Source organism: Citrus sinensis, chromosome 1 (genome assembly GCF_022201045.2).
Source record: "Citrus sinensis cultivar Valencia sweet orange chromosome 1, DVS_A1.0, whole genome shotgun sequence".
Taxonomy (NCBI): domain Eukaryota; kingdom Viridiplantae; phylum Streptophyta; class Magnoliopsida; order Sapindales; family Rutaceae; genus Citrus; species Citrus sinensis.
In genome coordinates, this window is record NC_068556.1 from 24,306,387 (window position 1) to 24,324,866 (window position 18,480).

Below are 18,480 nucleotides of genomic sequence, written 5' to 3' on the forward strand. Positions count from 1 at the left end.
CTTGGCAGGAAGGTCAAAAGCCCAAGTGCCACTCCAAAGCTTAGGCGGATGACCAGAGCAACTAGGAGTATAAGAGGGAACTTTAACTGTAAAGCTATTTGACATCCACTTTTAACCGTGAACTATTAGGGATATTTATTTTTGTTGAGAATAACCCAAAAAAAAAAAATGGTGATGATTAAACAGTTGTTATAAGATAGACGAACTCTCTAATAAATTATGAGTCATGGCAATAAGGGTTGTATGGTACAAAACTAGGTTCCCTTCAAACTTTTCATTATATTTCTCCAATCTATCTTTCCATCTTTCATTTTAAAAAAGAAAAAAAAACATTTCTACAGTGTATTAAAGTATTTATCAGTGCGTGACAAGTTAAATTAGCTTTAAAACCTTTTTGGAACACATATAAATAAATATATTTTTTCTGCATTTCTAAAGTTTTCTTAAAATATCACATGCTAACATTACATCATAAGTTAAGTGTCTTAGCAGATCAACCTCAAAATAAGTTTAATTATGGTGCGTCGTGGAATTCAAAGCCTGAATGAGCTACTGCAAAATCTTACGTCTCCTGCCTATATTGAGATAAATTAATCTAGCAACACTTGTCCAAAAGAAGGCGAAAATGGATATTCCTAATTCAGAATTAAAGGCATGATTAAATTATTAATACTATTATTCCATGAACTCTTAAGAATGAAATAAAACTTCTAATGCAACAAGGCGTCGAGATAATCACATTTGATAGCGATATACAATGATGGAAACCAAAGAGAACACAAAATAAAAAACTACAAAACACACAAGCATCGAACGATTATATACCATCTCATATTCCGTATTGGAATTGGCTTAGCCCCTCAAAAACTAAACTAAAAACAACCTCCCGCCATCATGTTACCACAAAACCTCCTCCCCAGTAAACTCATGAGCAGCAGCAACAACAATATGACTCTGGTAACCGAAAAGATGAAAGCAAGAGCTGAAGTGTATCATGGAGATGAAGTTTGCAGAAGAAAATTTATGCTTCTGTTAGCAGACATAGGGTTACCCGTTGGATTGCTAACACTTGGGGACATAGAGGAATGTGGTCATGTGAAGGAACTAGGGTTTGTGTGGTTGAAGCATAAGCAAAAGAAAAAGCACAAGTTCGAGAACGTCGTCGTTTGGTTTGATACCGAAGTTACAGCTTATTTTGAGAGGAACAAGATCAAGAATCTCACTGGGGTGAAAGCCAAAGAGTTCTTGATTTGGATTTCATTGTGTGAAATCTATGTCAACGATAGTTCCCCTAATGGAAGTATTACTTTCAAGACTCCTGCTGGCTTGTCTAAGAGCTTTCCGATTTCGCTGTTCCAGGATGATCGTGGTGATCGGAATAACAATTTGCGTTCAAGTTGAAGAAGACGAAGGAAAGAAGAGCAATTTGCGTTCAAGTGTAAACAACTTGAACAACATTATTCAGACAATTGTATAGCTAATTGAATAAATAATTATAACATCGATGATTTAGTTTGTAGCTAATATCTAAATTAAGTTGTGTTGCAGAAACACTTAAAGGCTCTCCAAGACTAGTGTGTACGGATTCAAACCCCCTATTTTTGTATTCTATTTACTAAACTAATTACAGAGTTCAGATGAAAGATCCGGTGCAGTACTATTGTTGTCTTGGTCGCACTCTGATCAAAGATGAGTTAATTAAAGTTAATCTCCAAACCCAACCTAAACCTATGACAAGTAATCTAACCAACTAGGTACTTATCTCATTAAGATCTCGGCGACTGATTCTGTTATTAGCTCTTGTTTGTCTTTTTTAATAAATTATGTTTACGAGTTGGTTTTGACTGAGCTTAGAGTAAGATTAGTGGGAGAAGTAATCGACGTGTAGCTTTTTTCAAGAGGATAATTATTGGATTGGTTTTCTTCAAGGGTGTGATAATGAATTGAAGAGAAGCATAGGCTTAGAAACACTAGTGGTTTATTTTAGGAATATGCTTGCGAAATCTTCTTAAGTATTCTCTTTGAGAATCGAGATTCTAATCTTTTACGCAAGTAAAGGGACGTGGTGTTTAAGAAAATGATGTTTGTCATGAAGCTAATGTCAACCAGACAAAGCCAATCCATCTGGAAAGCCAAGCAATGGACGTAATTTAAGATGATTACTAATAGCAAACACTCAATTTTTCCTTCGTTGACTTGAGTGGTCAAATAGAGTTTATTGTATTCCTTCTCACTAATGCATGAGAGGGAATTTATGTATGTACTGGGGAGTTGTACAACAACTAACTTTCTCTTTCACTGTTTGATATCGTACCAATCAAACACGCGAAATTGAATATGTATACATCTTCTTCTATTATACACAATCATCACTTCTTTAATAATATGCCGTGGCACAACACAATTGGTAGTATCACTTGAAAGTGCGAATATGAAAATAGTGAAGTTTTTTCTGCTTGTAAATCACTTATATGACATGGGACGAAAACAATCTTGAATGTAGCAGTTATTTTACTCCTCATATAATAACTAATAGGGGTTAGAATATAAATTTGTAAAAGAAAGCAAATAGAAAATGCCATCACAAAATTTACAATCCCAAGTTGCTCTTTCAAAATATTTTTTGAAAGAAAAAATTCACAGGTTGCCAGGACTAGAAGGCACATCGGTCGCGTGACATTAAGTGTCAGCTTATGATTTGTCCTTTTTATCTTGGAGATGGCATTTTGCACGGTTCACCCGTCTGTATCTGCTTCTCAGCATTAAAAGCATAAATTAAATTCATCCTAAATTGATGCAGAAATAAAGGAAATCTACAGAGGGAATTGTTATATATTAAGATGATTTCTTGCATACGTAATTTGTTTTCCAAATTAATTATTTATACAACATTTCATTTGCATCATTTCTAAGAAAAATAACCAATCTGTTTCAATAATATATGACCGCCAGGCGCCAACATCCTTATGAACATCATTTATCTGTTGCAACAGATACCTTTAAGCAATTGAATCATGTCCTATCAATTCCCAAAAAAAAAAAAGAAAAAAAAAAAAGAGAGCATTATGCACAAAATAAGCATGTTTTTTCTCTAATCACACAGATTAACAAAAATAAGAAACAAGGAAAATAGCACATCGTAAATCTCGTAGGTTTGGAAAACTAGCACAAAAGAAGGTGCTACGGAAGTTGGCATACCTCGGTAGCTTTAGAGAAGGAAATCATAAAGATCGCCAGCAGAGATAGGCACTTAGATACTGAATTGAAGAGGTTGGACAACCAATTCAGCATCATCCTTCTGAGGTTCTCTTTTCTTTATAATAGAGAATGGTCTCAGAATGCATCTTGATAAGCGGCTTAGTGGGTCCTGCAGACCTTCCATCTGATAGTGTCCAAACCGCCAATCTCGTTGGATATAAGGCCGTTGAGTTGGTTCATCAAGGCCTCCTGTCAAAAGAAGGAAATGAATGTTATTGCATACCTTACTTAGAGGGATCTCAATAAAAATAATTAAAAAAATGAATTACAACTACCACCATTGACAAGGAATATGATTCAGATACATGTATGATACTTATGCTCCACATGACTAGTTTGGCCTACACAAATTTATATTGTTTTTCCAAGCTCTTCATACTACTAGTACTTCTTAGTCAGGGGAAAATCTGAAATCTAGTTGGCCTGTTAACAAAGCAAAGATTAAGAATACAGGAGTACAATTAAACAAGCAAGAGTCTTGGATGCAAGTGATTGATAATGAATAACAAGAGTAAATTCCAAGAAGATGAAATGAGTTCATTTACCTGCATACATCAATCCATGTTTATTAACTGCCCGATAGAATGGTCGTGTCTTTTTTTGTTTAGCAGCTAATTGAAGTTCACTCCATGCACGTGCTCGGTCTTCACGTGTGACTTTACCAGTAGTGACTACCTGAAATCAAGATTTGATCTAAACCATTGATAAACACCACAAGAGTTTCCAGAAGGACCAAGATAGTCAATGCAAAACAAAAATGAACTGTTACCTTGGTAAATAGATGGTACGAAGGACGAGGAATGCGGGCAAGATTGTTTGCCCGGTCCACTGCAACGAGTCCAAACTTGGGACCATACCCATCAGCCCATTCCCAATTGTCAGAAATAGTCCAAAAAAGATAACCAATCACAGGGACACCCTGTAAATCAACAATGATAAGGTCTAACATATGACGATTATATAATCAATTAACCAAATTTCAATGAGTGAAAAGCTAAGAGACAAAACTGTAATCATGGCAGCATAAACAGCAAGCAAATGTTCTATAAGATATGGTCGACGAATCAGATCTGTCTCATCAGAAACCCCATTTTCTGTTATGATGAAGGGTAAGTTCAAATGCTTGTATCTTTCATGGAACTGGTGCAGCACACGGAACAGACCATCAGGATATACACCACGTCCAGATTCACTGTACTCATCAGTCTCTACTAGCTTCAAGCCAGGACCAGAGACCACTTCCTGCACAGAGAAATATTGATTGGTAAGACCGGGTTGTTTACAATCTTACTGAATAAAGAGGCTAAAAAAGCACCTGTCCGTAGTAGTTAATGCCCATAAAATCCAGCCTGTCAGAGATACTATCCACATATGGAAAGGTGGTAAGGGTATTAGCCAATGTAACCGCAGTAACATCAAAGAGACCATATGGTCGCATAAATGATACATGGTGTGCTACCCCAACCTTCGACTTTGTTGATGTGCTGCTGAAAGTAAAAGAAAAAGTAATGGTAAAATTGATATGATGGAAAAGCAATAGAAACTTAGTGGATGCATTAAAGTAACTCGCTTATCAAGCAATTATGGAGATGTAAGAAAAATGTAAGTTGTGAGAAGAGATACAATGCTCAGAATTTAGAAAAGAATATACACAGAGACAAATGTGATGACGAAAATATTTCAGTAAACAGCCTCAGTTACTTTGAATTAAAGGAATTTTCAGTTATGTTGATTTGAGATGGATAAGTCATTTGTCCACAAAATGTATAACTTATACAGGAAACACAAGAATCATAAAATAAATTTGTGTGTTTGTGCTAACTACTCAGTGTTCCAACTTGCCATCTATCAAGAAAAATTCAGTGCAGGATTCTTTTCTGAAGCTTATAAGGGGAAGAAAAACCTTTTTGCATGAATATAATCATAGGCCTTTGAGTGTGCAATGGCCATCCAATGCATGGCTTGATTGAAAACACCAGTAGGTAAGGCAGAAGTGGCAACTTCCAGCATATCAGGATTACCACCAGGCCAAGTCCCCGCACAGTAAGTGAGCATACAAAAGACATGCGGCTCATTAAATGTTACCCAATAATCTACGATATCTGATACACTGTCGACAACAAGCCTGCAGAAAAGCAGAACATGTAAGACTTGCAAGGCTGATAAGAAAAATACTAGTCATTCCCTAAAGCAAGAAACCACGTGCATACATCGGAATTGATTGCCATTGCCAAATCAATTACTAGAAATCATTTTCCTTAAGGGTACATTTCACTTAATTTTGATTTACGAATAACTATAAATTTGTGTTACTATCATTTTGTTCCTGAAAGGTGGATAAAAAACAGAGCAGCCACTGATACAACCTACATCATTTCAGAAAATTGATGGTAACTTGAACAGCTGGAAAAATCCATGAAATAGTCAACAGTTAAAGCAAAACTAACCTGGTAAAATCCATGAAATAGTCAATAGTTTTTTCCAGCTTCCAACCGCCATACTCACCAGCCCATGCTGGCAATGAGTGATGGAACAGGGTCAGCATCACTTTCATTCCATAGGAGCGAACCCTATTGATGATCCACTTATATCGCTCCAGTGCTGCAAAATTAACCTAGAAAGAAAGTCATGCAACATAGCTAAGCAAAGATACAGCTCAAAAAATGTCAAGAGTATGAAATTTGGGTGGATTTTCTAATGGTAAGTTAAACGTCAGAACTGTTTTAGGTCTCCAACCAGGGTTCAAAGATTCAATCAAATGCATTAGCTATATGAAAAATAAATAAGACTTACAGTTTCTTTAAGACCATTGACTGGCTCCGCAGGCATGATCCTTGACCAATCAATTCCCAGCCGAAAGACACTGACACCAGTGTCTTTTGCCAGCTTCAGTTCTATATCAGGATCAGACCAAAATCGTAGCCTTTCTTCCCTGCAACATATCAAGTTATTGAATTGAGGAAAAAAGAGTGAGTTTTGAAAATGCAATGATTGAAAAAGAAATGATACTGGGCTAGACCTATGCTAGATACATTTCCTAATAAAAACAGTCTTCAAAGATTCAAGACATCAGATTATGTAATTAAGCTTACGGGTGAGGAACATTGTGCCATGCAGTTACTTTGTGATGGACTTCTTCATTTTCTGTTGGTACTTCATTTTCTCCCGATACTTCTTCTCCTTCATCTACTTCTATGTACTTTTGAAATCCCCTAATCATAGCTTCTATGCTTAACTTAACAGGCTTCCTTTTCTTCTTCGTCTTATTAACTTCATTACTCGGTAATGGAGCTTGCTGAGACCCACCATCACCAGCAGCTGCACCCATTAATGCATCTGCAGGTTCCAAAACCTCCTTATATGACTTCTTTCTTGGCTCGTCTTCTGCAAACTGAAGCCAAGCATCATTAAGTCTGTCCTCAACATGTGCTGGTGCCGTAGCCAATCCGAAGAAAAACTCATCTTCCCCTTCCGCTGCGTCACAAAAGACAAGAAAAACAAAATTTTGATTAACAGAAACTGAAAATACTTAGCCACTTTCAAAACAAGAAGACATGCAACATTCTGAGCACCCTACCACTGCCTGTTGAAAACCTCAAACTTTCCATTATACCCCAAGTTTTCTGTTGTTGACACATTAAGATAAGTGTTTTGATTATTACATAATACGTAATAAGTTGTGGGATAAGAATGAAAATGCGGGGACAGCTTAAGTTTTTTCAATAGAGAGTCGGGTTGAGCACTGTAGACAGCATTGTAAAGTGATAATTAATTGTTTCCAAGTCTCAACCCATGCAGCACTAGTCAACAAATATCATGTATTAGTGATTATCAACTTTATTATGACATCATCGATGATAGTTGCATTCCAACTATGAGAAAATGTTATACATGTAAAGTTTGGATGCAAATTCCACACTAGGCCCTAATATAAGTCCATGAGATGTTAAGACAAGTAATCACTTTACAAACAGTTTGAAAGGATCTCTCGTTTTAAGCAATAATAAAGCCAATAATTACTGATACATCACACATGGAAATTAATTGATTGATGCCTAAGGAAGTTTAAGCCTATAATGCTTAACCTAAAATTAATCAAGCTATTACGACATCGTTTAGCATCACTTATGGAAATTCATTGATTGGTGCCTGAGGAAGTTTAAGCCTATAATGCTTAATCTAAAATTAATCAAGCTATTACGACATCGTTTTGCAATATAAAGGTCCGAAGATAATACCAAAAATGCTAAAAAGGAGTTCATTCACTAACCTTCGACATTGAAGGAGGCCAGAATATCAGCAGACTCGTCAATTGGAGACCGCAACGGCAGGAGATTCTTTTTCCGATAACGCGAAAAAGAGAAGGCGTTCGCCGCCACAGTCACCGTCACTAAGATTCCGGCGAGCTGCGTCGCCGATACAAGCAGTGTTACTATTGTCATCTATCTCAATTTTCGATTTCATTCGAAGAAGAAGAAAAATACATCACGGTGTTTGGAACTAGATTGAGTTCCATACTGAGACAATGAAAGCTGAGTACAGTGACGGGGCGAACCTACTGGATCTCCACGTGGTAGGCGAAACATAGCAAGAATGTCTTTGTCTCGCGTGAGCTACACGTGTTTGTTGCTTTAACGGATCTTTGCCAATTGCCATGGGGAATGATTGAATATTTGAATGAATGGCTAGAGTGCATCGTGCCAAACGGTCCCTTGCTTTAGCGCGTGAAAGATGGTGTTTGAAAGGGAAATGATCGTGTGGTCCTAGAATTATTAGGAACGGTGGTCCATCCAATCTAATGGCAGTGCTGTTGCGAGCTTTCCGCATATTTATGGCCGTTAGATTTTGGAGGGTGAAAAGGCACCGCTTCAACTCAAATACTTTGACAATTTTGTCGATTGTTATTAGCAGTAAATTTTTAAATAATTTTGAGAGGATTTTGAAGATTGTTAATTTATTAATTAGAGGGATAAACTGAAATTAAGCATTTTTAACATGATAAATAGACATTAAGATAAGGAAAAAGAAATTTTCAAAATCTCACTCCTTCTCATGAGTTGTTATTTATTTTATTGGAAAATTATTCTCGATTGCATTTATTTTTTTTTTCCATTTTTTACAGTGGTTTTGTTTCTTCTTAGATCATACCTAAATAGTAAGAAATAGGTATTAGAAAAATGTAGATATAGAACACTAAAATTAAATAATTTCACCCATCCCTCGACGTGTTTGAGCACCTGCGTCTTAGCATAGTATAGGTGGGTTTACTCCTCTCCACATCGCTTAAGTAGTTAGCAATGACAGAGTGATGAGTGTAATTCCTAGTTGTTTTGATGGTGATAGAATTAACCTTGGTTCTGTCTCTGCCGCTAACAAAGAATAAAAAAGGGGGGCAATTGCCAATAGTTGAAATGTTTACTCGACCTGAGAATTGTTAACTGTTTTTTTCAGATAATTTGCTGTTACGAGCAGTTTTCTAAGATTCAATTGTAAAACTTGTTATGATGTATAACAAGCACGATATTTTATAGAGTAATGCTACGTATTCTAATATTTAAGAATTAATTTAAATTCATGACTGATGTGGCATTCATTTATTCGATAATAGTTAAGTAATTTTTTAAGTTATGAAATCGTTCGTCCAATAAATAAATAACATATAGTATTAAAATTTAGGTTGGAATTCAAACGTTAGGATTTCTAACATTATTGTTTAATATTTACGATGTGAGTAGACTTTAAAGCTCTGAATCTACTTCGTTCAATTGTAGACGTGAATGGCGGAATATAAATAGAGAAAAAGTTCTTGACATTGTTGATATGTTTATGTTGGAGCACGATTACCACAAATAAGCCTGCAAGTATTGAGGGGCGGCTCAAGTCAAAGTATATGATACTGAAGCCGATGATTAACTACATGCAGTTTGCTGTAACAATATAGTAATACAGTAGGGGTAAAATAAAGGGACTAGTGATAATGATTAAACTTTTGAGTATCATCTATAATTCAAAGCTACAGCTTGTAAAACTCCAGAACAAGCTTAAGCTTTACGTACATCAAATTAAATCTCCATTGCGGCCTAGCAGGTCGGTCTTTGGAAGAAGAAAGCAAATTAAAGAAAGTAGAAAGGGCTGTCACTTATGGAATAATTTGGACAGTGTCATTACAGACACATTATAAACCAGAATAAGTAAATAATTACTTATCAGTCCATTCAGAAACGAGACAGAAAATTAATGGGGGAAAAGAAAGGGCTCGCGCTCCGCTTCACCTTCAATCGAAACCATAGCTGTGCAGCAGTTCTCTCACCTTCACTTTGCATTAGGCTTTTCTGCAAGATAACTAGCTTAGGACAAGCAAATTAAAGGATCACACCATGTGCATAACACTGCTTCATAAAGGGGGAAAAGAAAAACTTACTTAGTAATAATTAATACCTTATAGACATACACTCACACTTAACATAGATTGATTTAGATTTCATGGTGGTGGCTTGATCCCCACATCCATTTCTATGAAAAAAGAACTTTTACTGTTCTTTATACGTATAGTAATGTCTGCCCCCCAAAATAATAAAAACAAAAAAAAAACACACACAGAGACCACTACACCAATCATAGAATCACGTGAAAGAGGCCTACAAGACTTGATTGTGAACTATCCGATCAAGACGCCTATACTTCATACAGAGTTACCGGCATCGGCCGGCAGTCTTAAGTATCATTTTTCAAAAATATTCAACATCAGTATCCCTTGAGTGTTTATTTAACCATTTGAAAATAAAATTATATAAAGAACTTATTACCACTAATTCGTTTGCTTTACAAATTAAACAATGTAGATGTTATACAATTCACATGCTCTCATTCGGCGGCAAAATTAGGTGATGAATTCATATATCATTACTAGGAGATTCACTTTTACAATATGCATATATGCTGTGATGTATAACAATATTGACACCCTAAACCTGTTGGTGCGAATAGTGAAGACTAAGCATTTGTAAGTATCACAATCTCGGAGATAACGTACTTTCTCTTCTCCATTATTTCATTTCACCATTTGATTTCTTTTTCAATATTTACTCTTCTATATTTATGATGTGCGTGCATAGGCTTTTCAGGCATTGTATCCACTATCGTTCATTTGTTATATGGATGAAAGTTTGTAATAATCTTACAAGTTATTAAGTGCAGATATCTATACTTTTTAAAACGAAAATCTAAGATTAAAAGATAGTATACTTTAGTTACCATTTAGCAATCTTAAATAGGTTTTCGCAATTAAAAAAATAAAAATAAAAATAAAAAGTGTATTTCGCTTTAAAATTATAGTTGAAATTATCAAAAAAAAATTTATGACGGCCCACTTATAAATTCAAAAATTTAAAAAGGGTCACAAATCCAGCTGGGGGTGTCATCATATTTCATGGAGGCTGGAGACCTGTAGTTTGGACCATGAAACCTGAATTACAATTATTCACACACTTGCAAGAATCTTTGCAGGTTTTGTAATTTGTATGTTTCTTGGCCCAAATGGGCCTGTCTTTGCTATTTTCAAAAACACCAAAAAGCAAAAATGGCTCCAATTTGGCGGCATCTGACATGTACATGATGAAATTAAAAAAAAAAAGAAAAAAAAAATTCAACATTTCTTCTTTTATCTCTACACGCAGAGTAGCTTTTTTGCTATTTGCTTCCCTGATTTGGTCACAAAATTGAAATTTTAAATTCAGGGTTGAAAATTTCAAACAAGCAATGCGAATTACGCAACTTCTCAGAGGGACACATGTTTCCCAAGTAGTGCATGTCTGTAGCCAAATTTGGTCCTTGTTACGGATTTTGAAGGCTCATTTGTCAGATCAGATTGCCCATTTTAGCAGAGGCCAAACAATTGGCCCCTGGCCCATGCCCATGCATATTGATGTACAATTGTTCTTGCTATTAATTATTTTGAGCAACGTTGTCCAACGTATAGAAATCCCATATAGGATGAGGGAAATTTTGTTAATTAAAACGAAAAAAAAAAAAAAGTTACACCTACTCGAGGGGACAAATAAAATCTCTATTAATTCTTTTGCAAAGTGATACGAATCATTTTATTGACCAAGGTTGAACCAGTATTGGAATCTTTGTGACCTTCGAGTTAAAGCTTTCAATCAACATTGTATTGGGTCAAGTTTGACCAAAGCGTCTTGTGGTTGGATCACTTCGGATTACGTGAACTAAATTTCTAAAAGTGATATCGGTCACATGACAAGTTCATAAAATTCTATTAAAGTGACGTGTCTACTTAAGTACAAGCTACATGTCTACATGCCTATTCTAATTAACTCTTTTGGGGAAAAAAAAAAAAAATCGCAGAGACCGTAATATTTTTATTGTTGTGGCCTTTATCAAATTACCCTTTAAGTCAAAACGGTAACTTAATCACATAAACTTGCTTAATTCTCTTGAAACCTTTTTATTCTAAATAAATAAAATAGATAGTGTTTACTGAACGAAACTTGAACTCGTCAGTAAGTATCCCCAACAATCATATTTAAACTTCAACAGATAATAATTAACTTTGAACGTCTCTAAAAAAACTCTTCAAGTAAGATTTTATTACTTATTTAAAGAGCCACACAAACAGTTAAGACTTCAAAAGACACTCTAATTAAATTTTTTTTTTTAAAAAATAATTTTCTATCTTCAATTTTATAGAGTTACTTTCTCCCTCTTTAATTTATATTTTATTATTTTTTATTGAATAGAGAGAGAAAAGTACTTTAATTACCCTTATTTTTAAAAAAAATATTTATTTAATTAAAATAACATTAATTTATTTCTATTTGAAAAGACTTTTAGATAATAATATATTTTTTATTATATTATTTTAAGTAAATAAATAATATTTTTAATTAAAAAATCTTTTAAAAACTATTTTAGATAATGATATTTTTTAATATTTAATATTTAATAATATTATAGATAATAATATTTTTTAAATAATATTTTAGATAATAATATTTTAAATAATAATAATATTTTAGATAATAATATTGTAGATAATAATATTTTTTCATATTTAATATTTTTTAAATAATATTTTAGATAATAATATTTTCGATAAAAAATATTTTCATATCTAATATTTAATAATATTGTAGATAATAATATTTTTTAAAAAAATATTTTTTATTTTTTTAAGTAAATAAATAATTATTTTAAGAGTGAAATTATTGGAGTTTTTTTTTAGAGATGTTCTTAATTCAAACTATTAGGCTTGTTACGAGGATGGGCATGTTTAAGAAAAGACAAAGCTTTAAGCATGGGCATGCTATGCTGCACATGTACACTAAGAGCCGCCTCGTGGGTGAAGTGGACAGGAAATAATGGGTTGGGGGAAGTCAATTAATGAGCTAGCTGGCTAGCAGCTGCAGTCTGTGTATGATTGATCCAGAAGAATTATGGACAGGATCATGCAAATACTGGTGTTCGCAAAATGTCAAAGACTTGGCCAATAATCGCACAACCAGCTTCAACTTCAATGCCATTTGTTTTGCTACAGAATTGTAGTCATTATTTAATGCACTACTGGAGAATGACTTATAGCAATGCCATTGTTTTTTAGAAGCACCTACATTTCCATTGAAGTTCCTAAGTTTTTCAATTATGCTCTCGAGTTTCTCATTTTGACTTCTACTTATAATCATTATGATGTCGGTTGGTTGCATGGAACGAGTAGGGTGTCTTTCGTACGTCATAACTTAGGTTTTAAGTGTCTTTTTTTTTAAATATAATATACCGTTTTAAAACTTATACCATTTTATTCGTGGGTAATTTTTAAAAACCTCCCCTGAAATTTGGACTTGTTATAAGTAGATGGCGAGAATTGATTTATTTGTAAAAAACTCCCTACCGTCAGTTAATTTTAACATTGACCGTTAGTTGACTGTGCAAAGATAATATTACCCTTAACAATAATTTGTAGACAGAAATAACTATAAAAAAATTAAAATTATTGGTTATTTTACCCTCTTTAAATTATTGATATTTTCTTAAAGTTCCTACAAGAAAGATAAAATTTAAATTTTAAAAAATTCTCTTTAAATTATTGATATTTTCTTAAAGTTTCTACAAAAAAGATAAGATTAAAAACTTGAAAATAAAATAGTTATAATCTTTACCTATGATATTGTAAATTTTTGGAATTGACAAGGATAAAATTGTCAAAAAATAGGGTTTGTGCTTTTCGCACCAACAATTTTAATTTTTTTTTTAGTTATTTCCGTCTACAAATTGTTGTTGAGGGTAATATTGTCTTTGCACAGTCAACTAACGGTCAATGTTAAAGTTAACTGATGGTAGGAGGTTTTTTACAAATAAACAGATTCTCGCCATCTACTTGCACGCCATCTACTTGCAACAAGTCCAAACCTCAGGAGAGGTTTTTAAAAATTATCATTTTATTCGATGATCAAACTGGAAATTTCGCTTCTTTTTTTGTGATTTTTTTAGTCTTAAAAAAAAATTTGTTTCTTTTAAGATTTTTTTTTATATTTTAGATTTGGACACCATTTGTTTTACTTTTCTCATTTAAATTAGTAGAATTTTATTATAAAATAATATTTTTTATTTATTTATTTTGATAAATTTACGATATTTAAAATTATTATATTATTCAACTTTGGACGTTTCGTCACAATATGTATAATATACAAAAATTTATAGGGTGAGTAACGAATAATTTAGGAGTATAATAAAGAGTTTAAAGTTTTTAACAAAGTATAAGGGGCGTTGTGTTAGACGATTAATGGGTTATAGTTATATAGTGAACGCTGCAAGCACTCGTGCATAATTAATTAGCTTTTAACTTGGAAAATTTATAGGCAGTACACGACATCTATGAATCTTTGCTGGCTCTTAAGAGGAGTCAAAGCATGTGGAATTTAAAACTCATGATACTCATGTGGTTAAAATACTACAAACAAAACGCAGGCCAAGGAATTGGGTAGTGAGATTTGCTCGTAATTATATTATTTTGACCAAATCCATCTTTGGAGACTGTGATGTTAAATTAAAGGCCTCATCAGCCTCACTAGTCACAAGCACGCCCTTGAGGTTCCATTTTCCCACAAATCTCGACAAAATTGTTTTATTTAGTTCTTAGTTAATTAATTAAAAGCACAATTTTTATAAAATTTTAAAGTGCCCGTACTCTCAGTTTTAAGGTTCAGTGCAATTACCTAGATTCCCATTTCCCCATTTCGTTGTCCCAACTCCCGCTGTCCTGCATTGGATTTTGCATTTAGCTTATTGTGCCGGTATCTACACTTGCTTTGTATGAATGCAAAATGGCAATAAACAAAAACTCCAAATTGATTCTCATTCAATTTAGTTGGCTTTGTAATTATTCTCCAATTTCCTTACAAATGTTTACTTTGCATGAACTGTTATGGAAGAAATTCTTGTACAATAAAATTATTGCTGCCTCGATAACTGTAACCAGCTTTCGCTACTCTAAGCTTGTATTGTAATTTAATCAACATATAGCCGACCTTAAATTGACAAAATTATCAATAAATTAATAATCGAGAGAAGTATTTAAGTATGTTATTTGTTTCATTAAAAATAAACCAATTCAAATTAGTTAAATTGTTGTGTAGTATTTGACTTCATACTTTTTTATTTGGATAAATAAATGAATATATATAATATAATTATTTAATGAGGATATTTTTTATTGGGGGGGGGGGGTGACAAAATGGATCCTAGATATAGTAAAAATGAGAAAAATGCTGAAATTGGGGTTCCTACAAGGGGTGTTTTCAGTTTCGTGGGGGTATTGGAACCACACGAGCACATCAGAAGACGAACGGACCAAAACCTGCCGCGTGTGGAACAAGACTGGATATCATCTTAATCATCCAATTGTACGGACATTCCCGAAACTGTAACCTACAGTAAAAATTTTCGGGCCGATGAAGAATTGTATGGTTTCTTTAAATGCCACTCTTTCACCTTCGGATAATAATATTTATGTCCATATAGTCAAATATTATTACATAAACAGATCTAATTTATTAATATAAACTAAATTAATCCACTATTATCAGAAAATCTTCTTAAGCGATATTATATTACAATAATACAATTTACTAACAAAATCATAAGTCTACAATCAATTTAAATTCATAAAAACATACATACATCGATTAAGTATACTTTATTGGTGTAACTCAGTTGGTTGTGAACGTATTTTACGCTTATAGTAACTTGAGTTTAAACAATAATAAAAAAATAAGAGTTGGTTCTTAACAAGTCAAGTTTTGTATCTCTATTCATGTTCTCTCAACAGCTTTGGGAGTGGCTCACTTCTTTATTCAGAGTCATATTTCCCACGAATGGAGATCTTGTGAGTTTACGAAAGTTAATTCTTAATGATAGATGCTCTCATCACACGGCCTCCCTTTAGTGCATGACTTACTTCAACCTGCTTCATTATATGTGGAAAGCTCGAAACTTATTACGTTTTGAAAATCATGTACTTTCCTTGTCTCAACTAAAGGCCATCATTTCTTCTCACATTATTTTACTAAACTCTTATTGTCTAGGACATGTAGCTACCTAGGTTCTAATTTATGATATATTGGGCATAAAGAAGCCGTTGTGATGTGCTCCGAATGTAGTTTTAGTTTTCTAGCATTCTCTTATAATTCCTTGGGTTAAAATTAATACAAATGGCCTTGGTAAAAGAAATCTCGGAGAGGCAGCTTGTGGTGCTGTTTTCAAGGGACTTAATGGAGCCTTTAAAGGTTGCTTTGCAATGCCTTTAGGTCTTCATTCTTCATTTTATGCTTAAATATTTCATATTATTGTGACTATTGAAGAAGCAGCTAATAGAGGGCAATATGTTTGGTTAGAGAGCAACCCTACTGCTGCACTGTCTTATCTTCAAAATCCTAAATTTGCTCCTCCATAGCGCATCCATAATAGATGGATTAATTGTTGTACCTTAATTAAAAATATAGTTTTCAGCAGCTCTCATATTTTTCGAGAAGGAGATTTTGTAGCAAATTGCTTGGCTAACCTGGGCTTCTCTTGTTCCATGTATACTTAATGGGATTATCCACCAATGGCTATGAGGAAAAAGTTATTTGATGATGTTTAGGGCTATTCTAAGTATCGTTTCATAACTTAACCTCTTGTACATGAGAATTTTATAACTCTTCTCTTTTTTATTAATTTATTTTCAAATTTATATATATATAAAAGTTTTCTATCTCTATTGAAACCTTATTTAAAAAAAGAAGAAGAAGAAGAAGAAAGAGTTTACTAAATATGTATAACTTAAAAAAGTTTGTGCTATAAATCTCACACTTACAAATAAATATTTATAAATAACTCATTCCTTATAATTAAATAAGAAGAATACTCAATCAAGTCCCTTATCTTGAATAACTAAAATACCTTGTCTCATCAACTTATTTACTCGAATAAATTAATTGCGAAAATCGAAATTCTATTTTAGTGATAGTCTATTCTATACAAATTTACAAACTACATGCTCTTATTCCGAAAATATATATTAAAAAAAACAGGGACTCCGATGTTAAAAACCCGAGCTATTAGTGACAGAGAAGAAGAGAACGGTAAGGCGGGCAGCCGCGGTCAGCTTCACTGGGCAGGCCCATCTCTGCCAATGACGTACACATTCTTTCTGGGCCTTCGACCTGTCACTGACAGCGTCCATCAGTGCACAGCCCAGTGCCTGTGGCCGCCCACACTCAATTTTTTCCCCCCTTTATAAATCTTTGCTTCCTCCCCACTTTTCCCTTCCATCCTTCGCTCACTTTCTTCTTCTAATTATTCTCCTTCTTCCTTCTCTCTCTCTCTCTCTCTCTCTCTAACTCTTTTAAAAAAAAAAAAATCTCAAAAATGAAAAAAAGACCCAAAATTTTACCAGGTATGCCAAATTTTTCATTCTTAGCACTAACGTCACACTTGTATTCTGTTTCTTATTTATTTTTATTATTATATAGTTGCAAAAAACTTTTATGTTCTTGCTTGGCATGTAAATAAACATATATAACTACTTGATGTTGTGTTTGATGTACATGTACTTCTGTTTTGCGTACAGTAAAAATCATGCATGGAAGCAAAAACAAGAAAGCAGCAGCAGCTGCCGCCAGGGATGGACTCGTGATGGCCAGCTTTGAATTGGGAGCTAGGGTATCCATTTCAATAGCTGCCTCCCGTTCATCCTAATTTGGTGCTATCCTACCTGAGCTTTTTCAATAATTTTTCTTGATTTTTTTTCAAGTTTTTTTTTTCTTTTGTGTCTTCTTGACCTTGTAAGACCTTTTCTTGACCTTGTAAGACCCCGTGTTGTGTTCTTTCCGTTTATTTTTCGTTCCGTTATAAATTCTGTATCTCAACTTTCTGATATAGGATTTAATCTCCGTTCTTCCCCGTTTCCGCCCAACTCATCTTCTCCTTCCTTGTCTATCCCTCCTGAGCTGTTTGAATCATAGTAAAAATAATTTACGCATCTTTCCTCAATTATCCAATTCAATGAAGGCCTTAAATTCCAATGTGGGGTTTCATTAATTTAATGTATAAATTAGGAGGAAAATGTTTCAACTTCGAAGAGTTGTTGTTGTTGTATTGTATGTAAAGATGAGTAATAAATGAATGAATGAATGAATTAATTAATTAAAAGTGTTTTTGTAATTTTATCATCTTTGTTATCATGTGTGCAGAAATATTATGCTGCTGCCAGGCATCAGTTTCGTTGTTTTTTATGTTGTTGTATGAGAATTAAACAGAAAGAGAGAATAAATATTCTTTCAGATCTGTCTGCGCAACAAGTTCCCCTCGTGACTGCTCCTGTATGTGCAGCATAGATATCCACAGTACAGTATTATTGGGGAGTAAATTAATTCAAAAGCACTTTTTATACCAAAGAAACGTTCTTCAGAAAAAGCTGATTTCCTTGAAAGTGCTTTCCCACTCCTCATTAATGTGATGAGGTCAGAGCCAATTTCTTGGGTTAAAAGGAAATAATAACAACTTGAACCCAAAAAAAGATGAAAGAGAGATGGAATTGAGTTAATTTACTGATTTTGACTGTCTTGCTTTTGATTTATTTTCTTCTTTCATGCAAGACAAGTTACATGAAAGTGAGTTGGCTCTCACTTTGGAAGTTGACATGTCCCAAACTGTAAGCTCATTTTT

General features: G+C 33.7%; 2 protein-coding genes and 1 long non-coding RNA gene across 5 annotated transcripts; 2 read left to right on the forward strand and 1 right to left on the reverse strand.

Annotated features, from left to right (window-relative positions):
- The first annotated feature begins 705 nt into the window (after positions 1-705).
- On the forward strand, positions 706-1,643 carry LOC102606701 (uncharacterized). Its single transcript, XM_006488734.4, has one exon. It carries the CDS (start codon positions 895-897, stop codon positions 1,399-1,401), a length of 507 nt encoding a protein of 168 aa, XP_006488797.1. The 5' UTR covers positions 706-894; the 3' UTR covers positions 1,402-1,643.
- A 789-nt stretch (positions 1,644-2,432) lies between these two features.
- Positions 2,433-7,770, reverse strand: LOC102631100 (beta-glucosidase-like SFR2, chloroplastic). Of its 3 annotated transcripts, XM_052440964.1 has the most exons (12): positions 7,529-7,770; positions 6,351-6,732; positions 6,052-6,190; positions 5,706-5,872; positions 5,162-5,383; positions 4,574-4,745; positions 4,267-4,500; positions 4,028-4,177; positions 3,804-3,933; positions 3,537-3,681; positions 3,199-3,447; positions 2,433-2,749 (listed from the first exon to the last, which is right to left on the reverse strand). In XM_052440964.1, exons 1-10 carry the CDS (start codon positions 7,698-7,700, stop codon positions 3,650-3,652), a joined length of 1,800 nt encoding a protein of 599 aa, XP_052296924.1. In that variant the 5' UTR covers positions 7,701-7,770; the 3' UTR covers positions 2,433-2,749; positions 3,199-3,447; positions 3,537-3,649. The 3 variants fall into 3 exon arrangements, with proteins under 3 accessions (XP_052296924.1, XP_006488795.1, XP_006488796.1); XM_006488732.2 differs by lacking the exons at positions 2,433-2,749; positions 3,537-3,681 and adding an exon at positions 2,804-3,019 and having other exon boundaries at positions 7,529-7,769; XM_006488733.2 differs by lacking the exons at positions 2,433-2,749; positions 3,537-3,681 and adding an exon at positions 2,804-3,019 and having other exon boundaries at positions 4,574-4,742; positions 7,529-7,768.
- Positions 7,771-16,890: 9,120 nt separating this feature from the next.
- LOC102630897 (uncharacterized) lies at positions 16,891-17,976 on the forward strand. The gene is made up of 2 exons (XR_371831.3): positions 16,891-17,209; positions 17,384-17,976. It is a non-coding gene; the product is annotated as an uncharacterized LOC102630897 (long non-coding RNA).
- Positions 17,977-18,480: the final 504 nt, after the last annotated feature.

Excerpts from the sequence above, each read along its gene's own strand:
- LOC102606701 (XM_006488734.4), top strand. The coding sequence starts at position 895 with ATGTTACCACAAAACCTCCTCCCCAGTAAACTCATGAGCAGCAGCAAC.
- LOC102631100 (XM_006488732.2), bottom strand. The coding sequence starts at position 7,700 with ATGACAATAGTAACACTGCTTGTATCGGCGACGCAGCTCGCCGGAATC. Across the intron at positions 5,384-5,705 it reads TATTTCATGGATTTTACCAG|GCTTGTTGTCGACAGTGTAT; the intron begins GTTAGTTTTGCT and ends GCTTTTCTGCAG. Across the intron at positions 4,178-4,266 it reads TTTATGCTGCCATGATTACA|GGTGTCCCTGTGATTGGTTA; the intron begins GTTTTGTCTCTT and ends GTTGATTTACAG.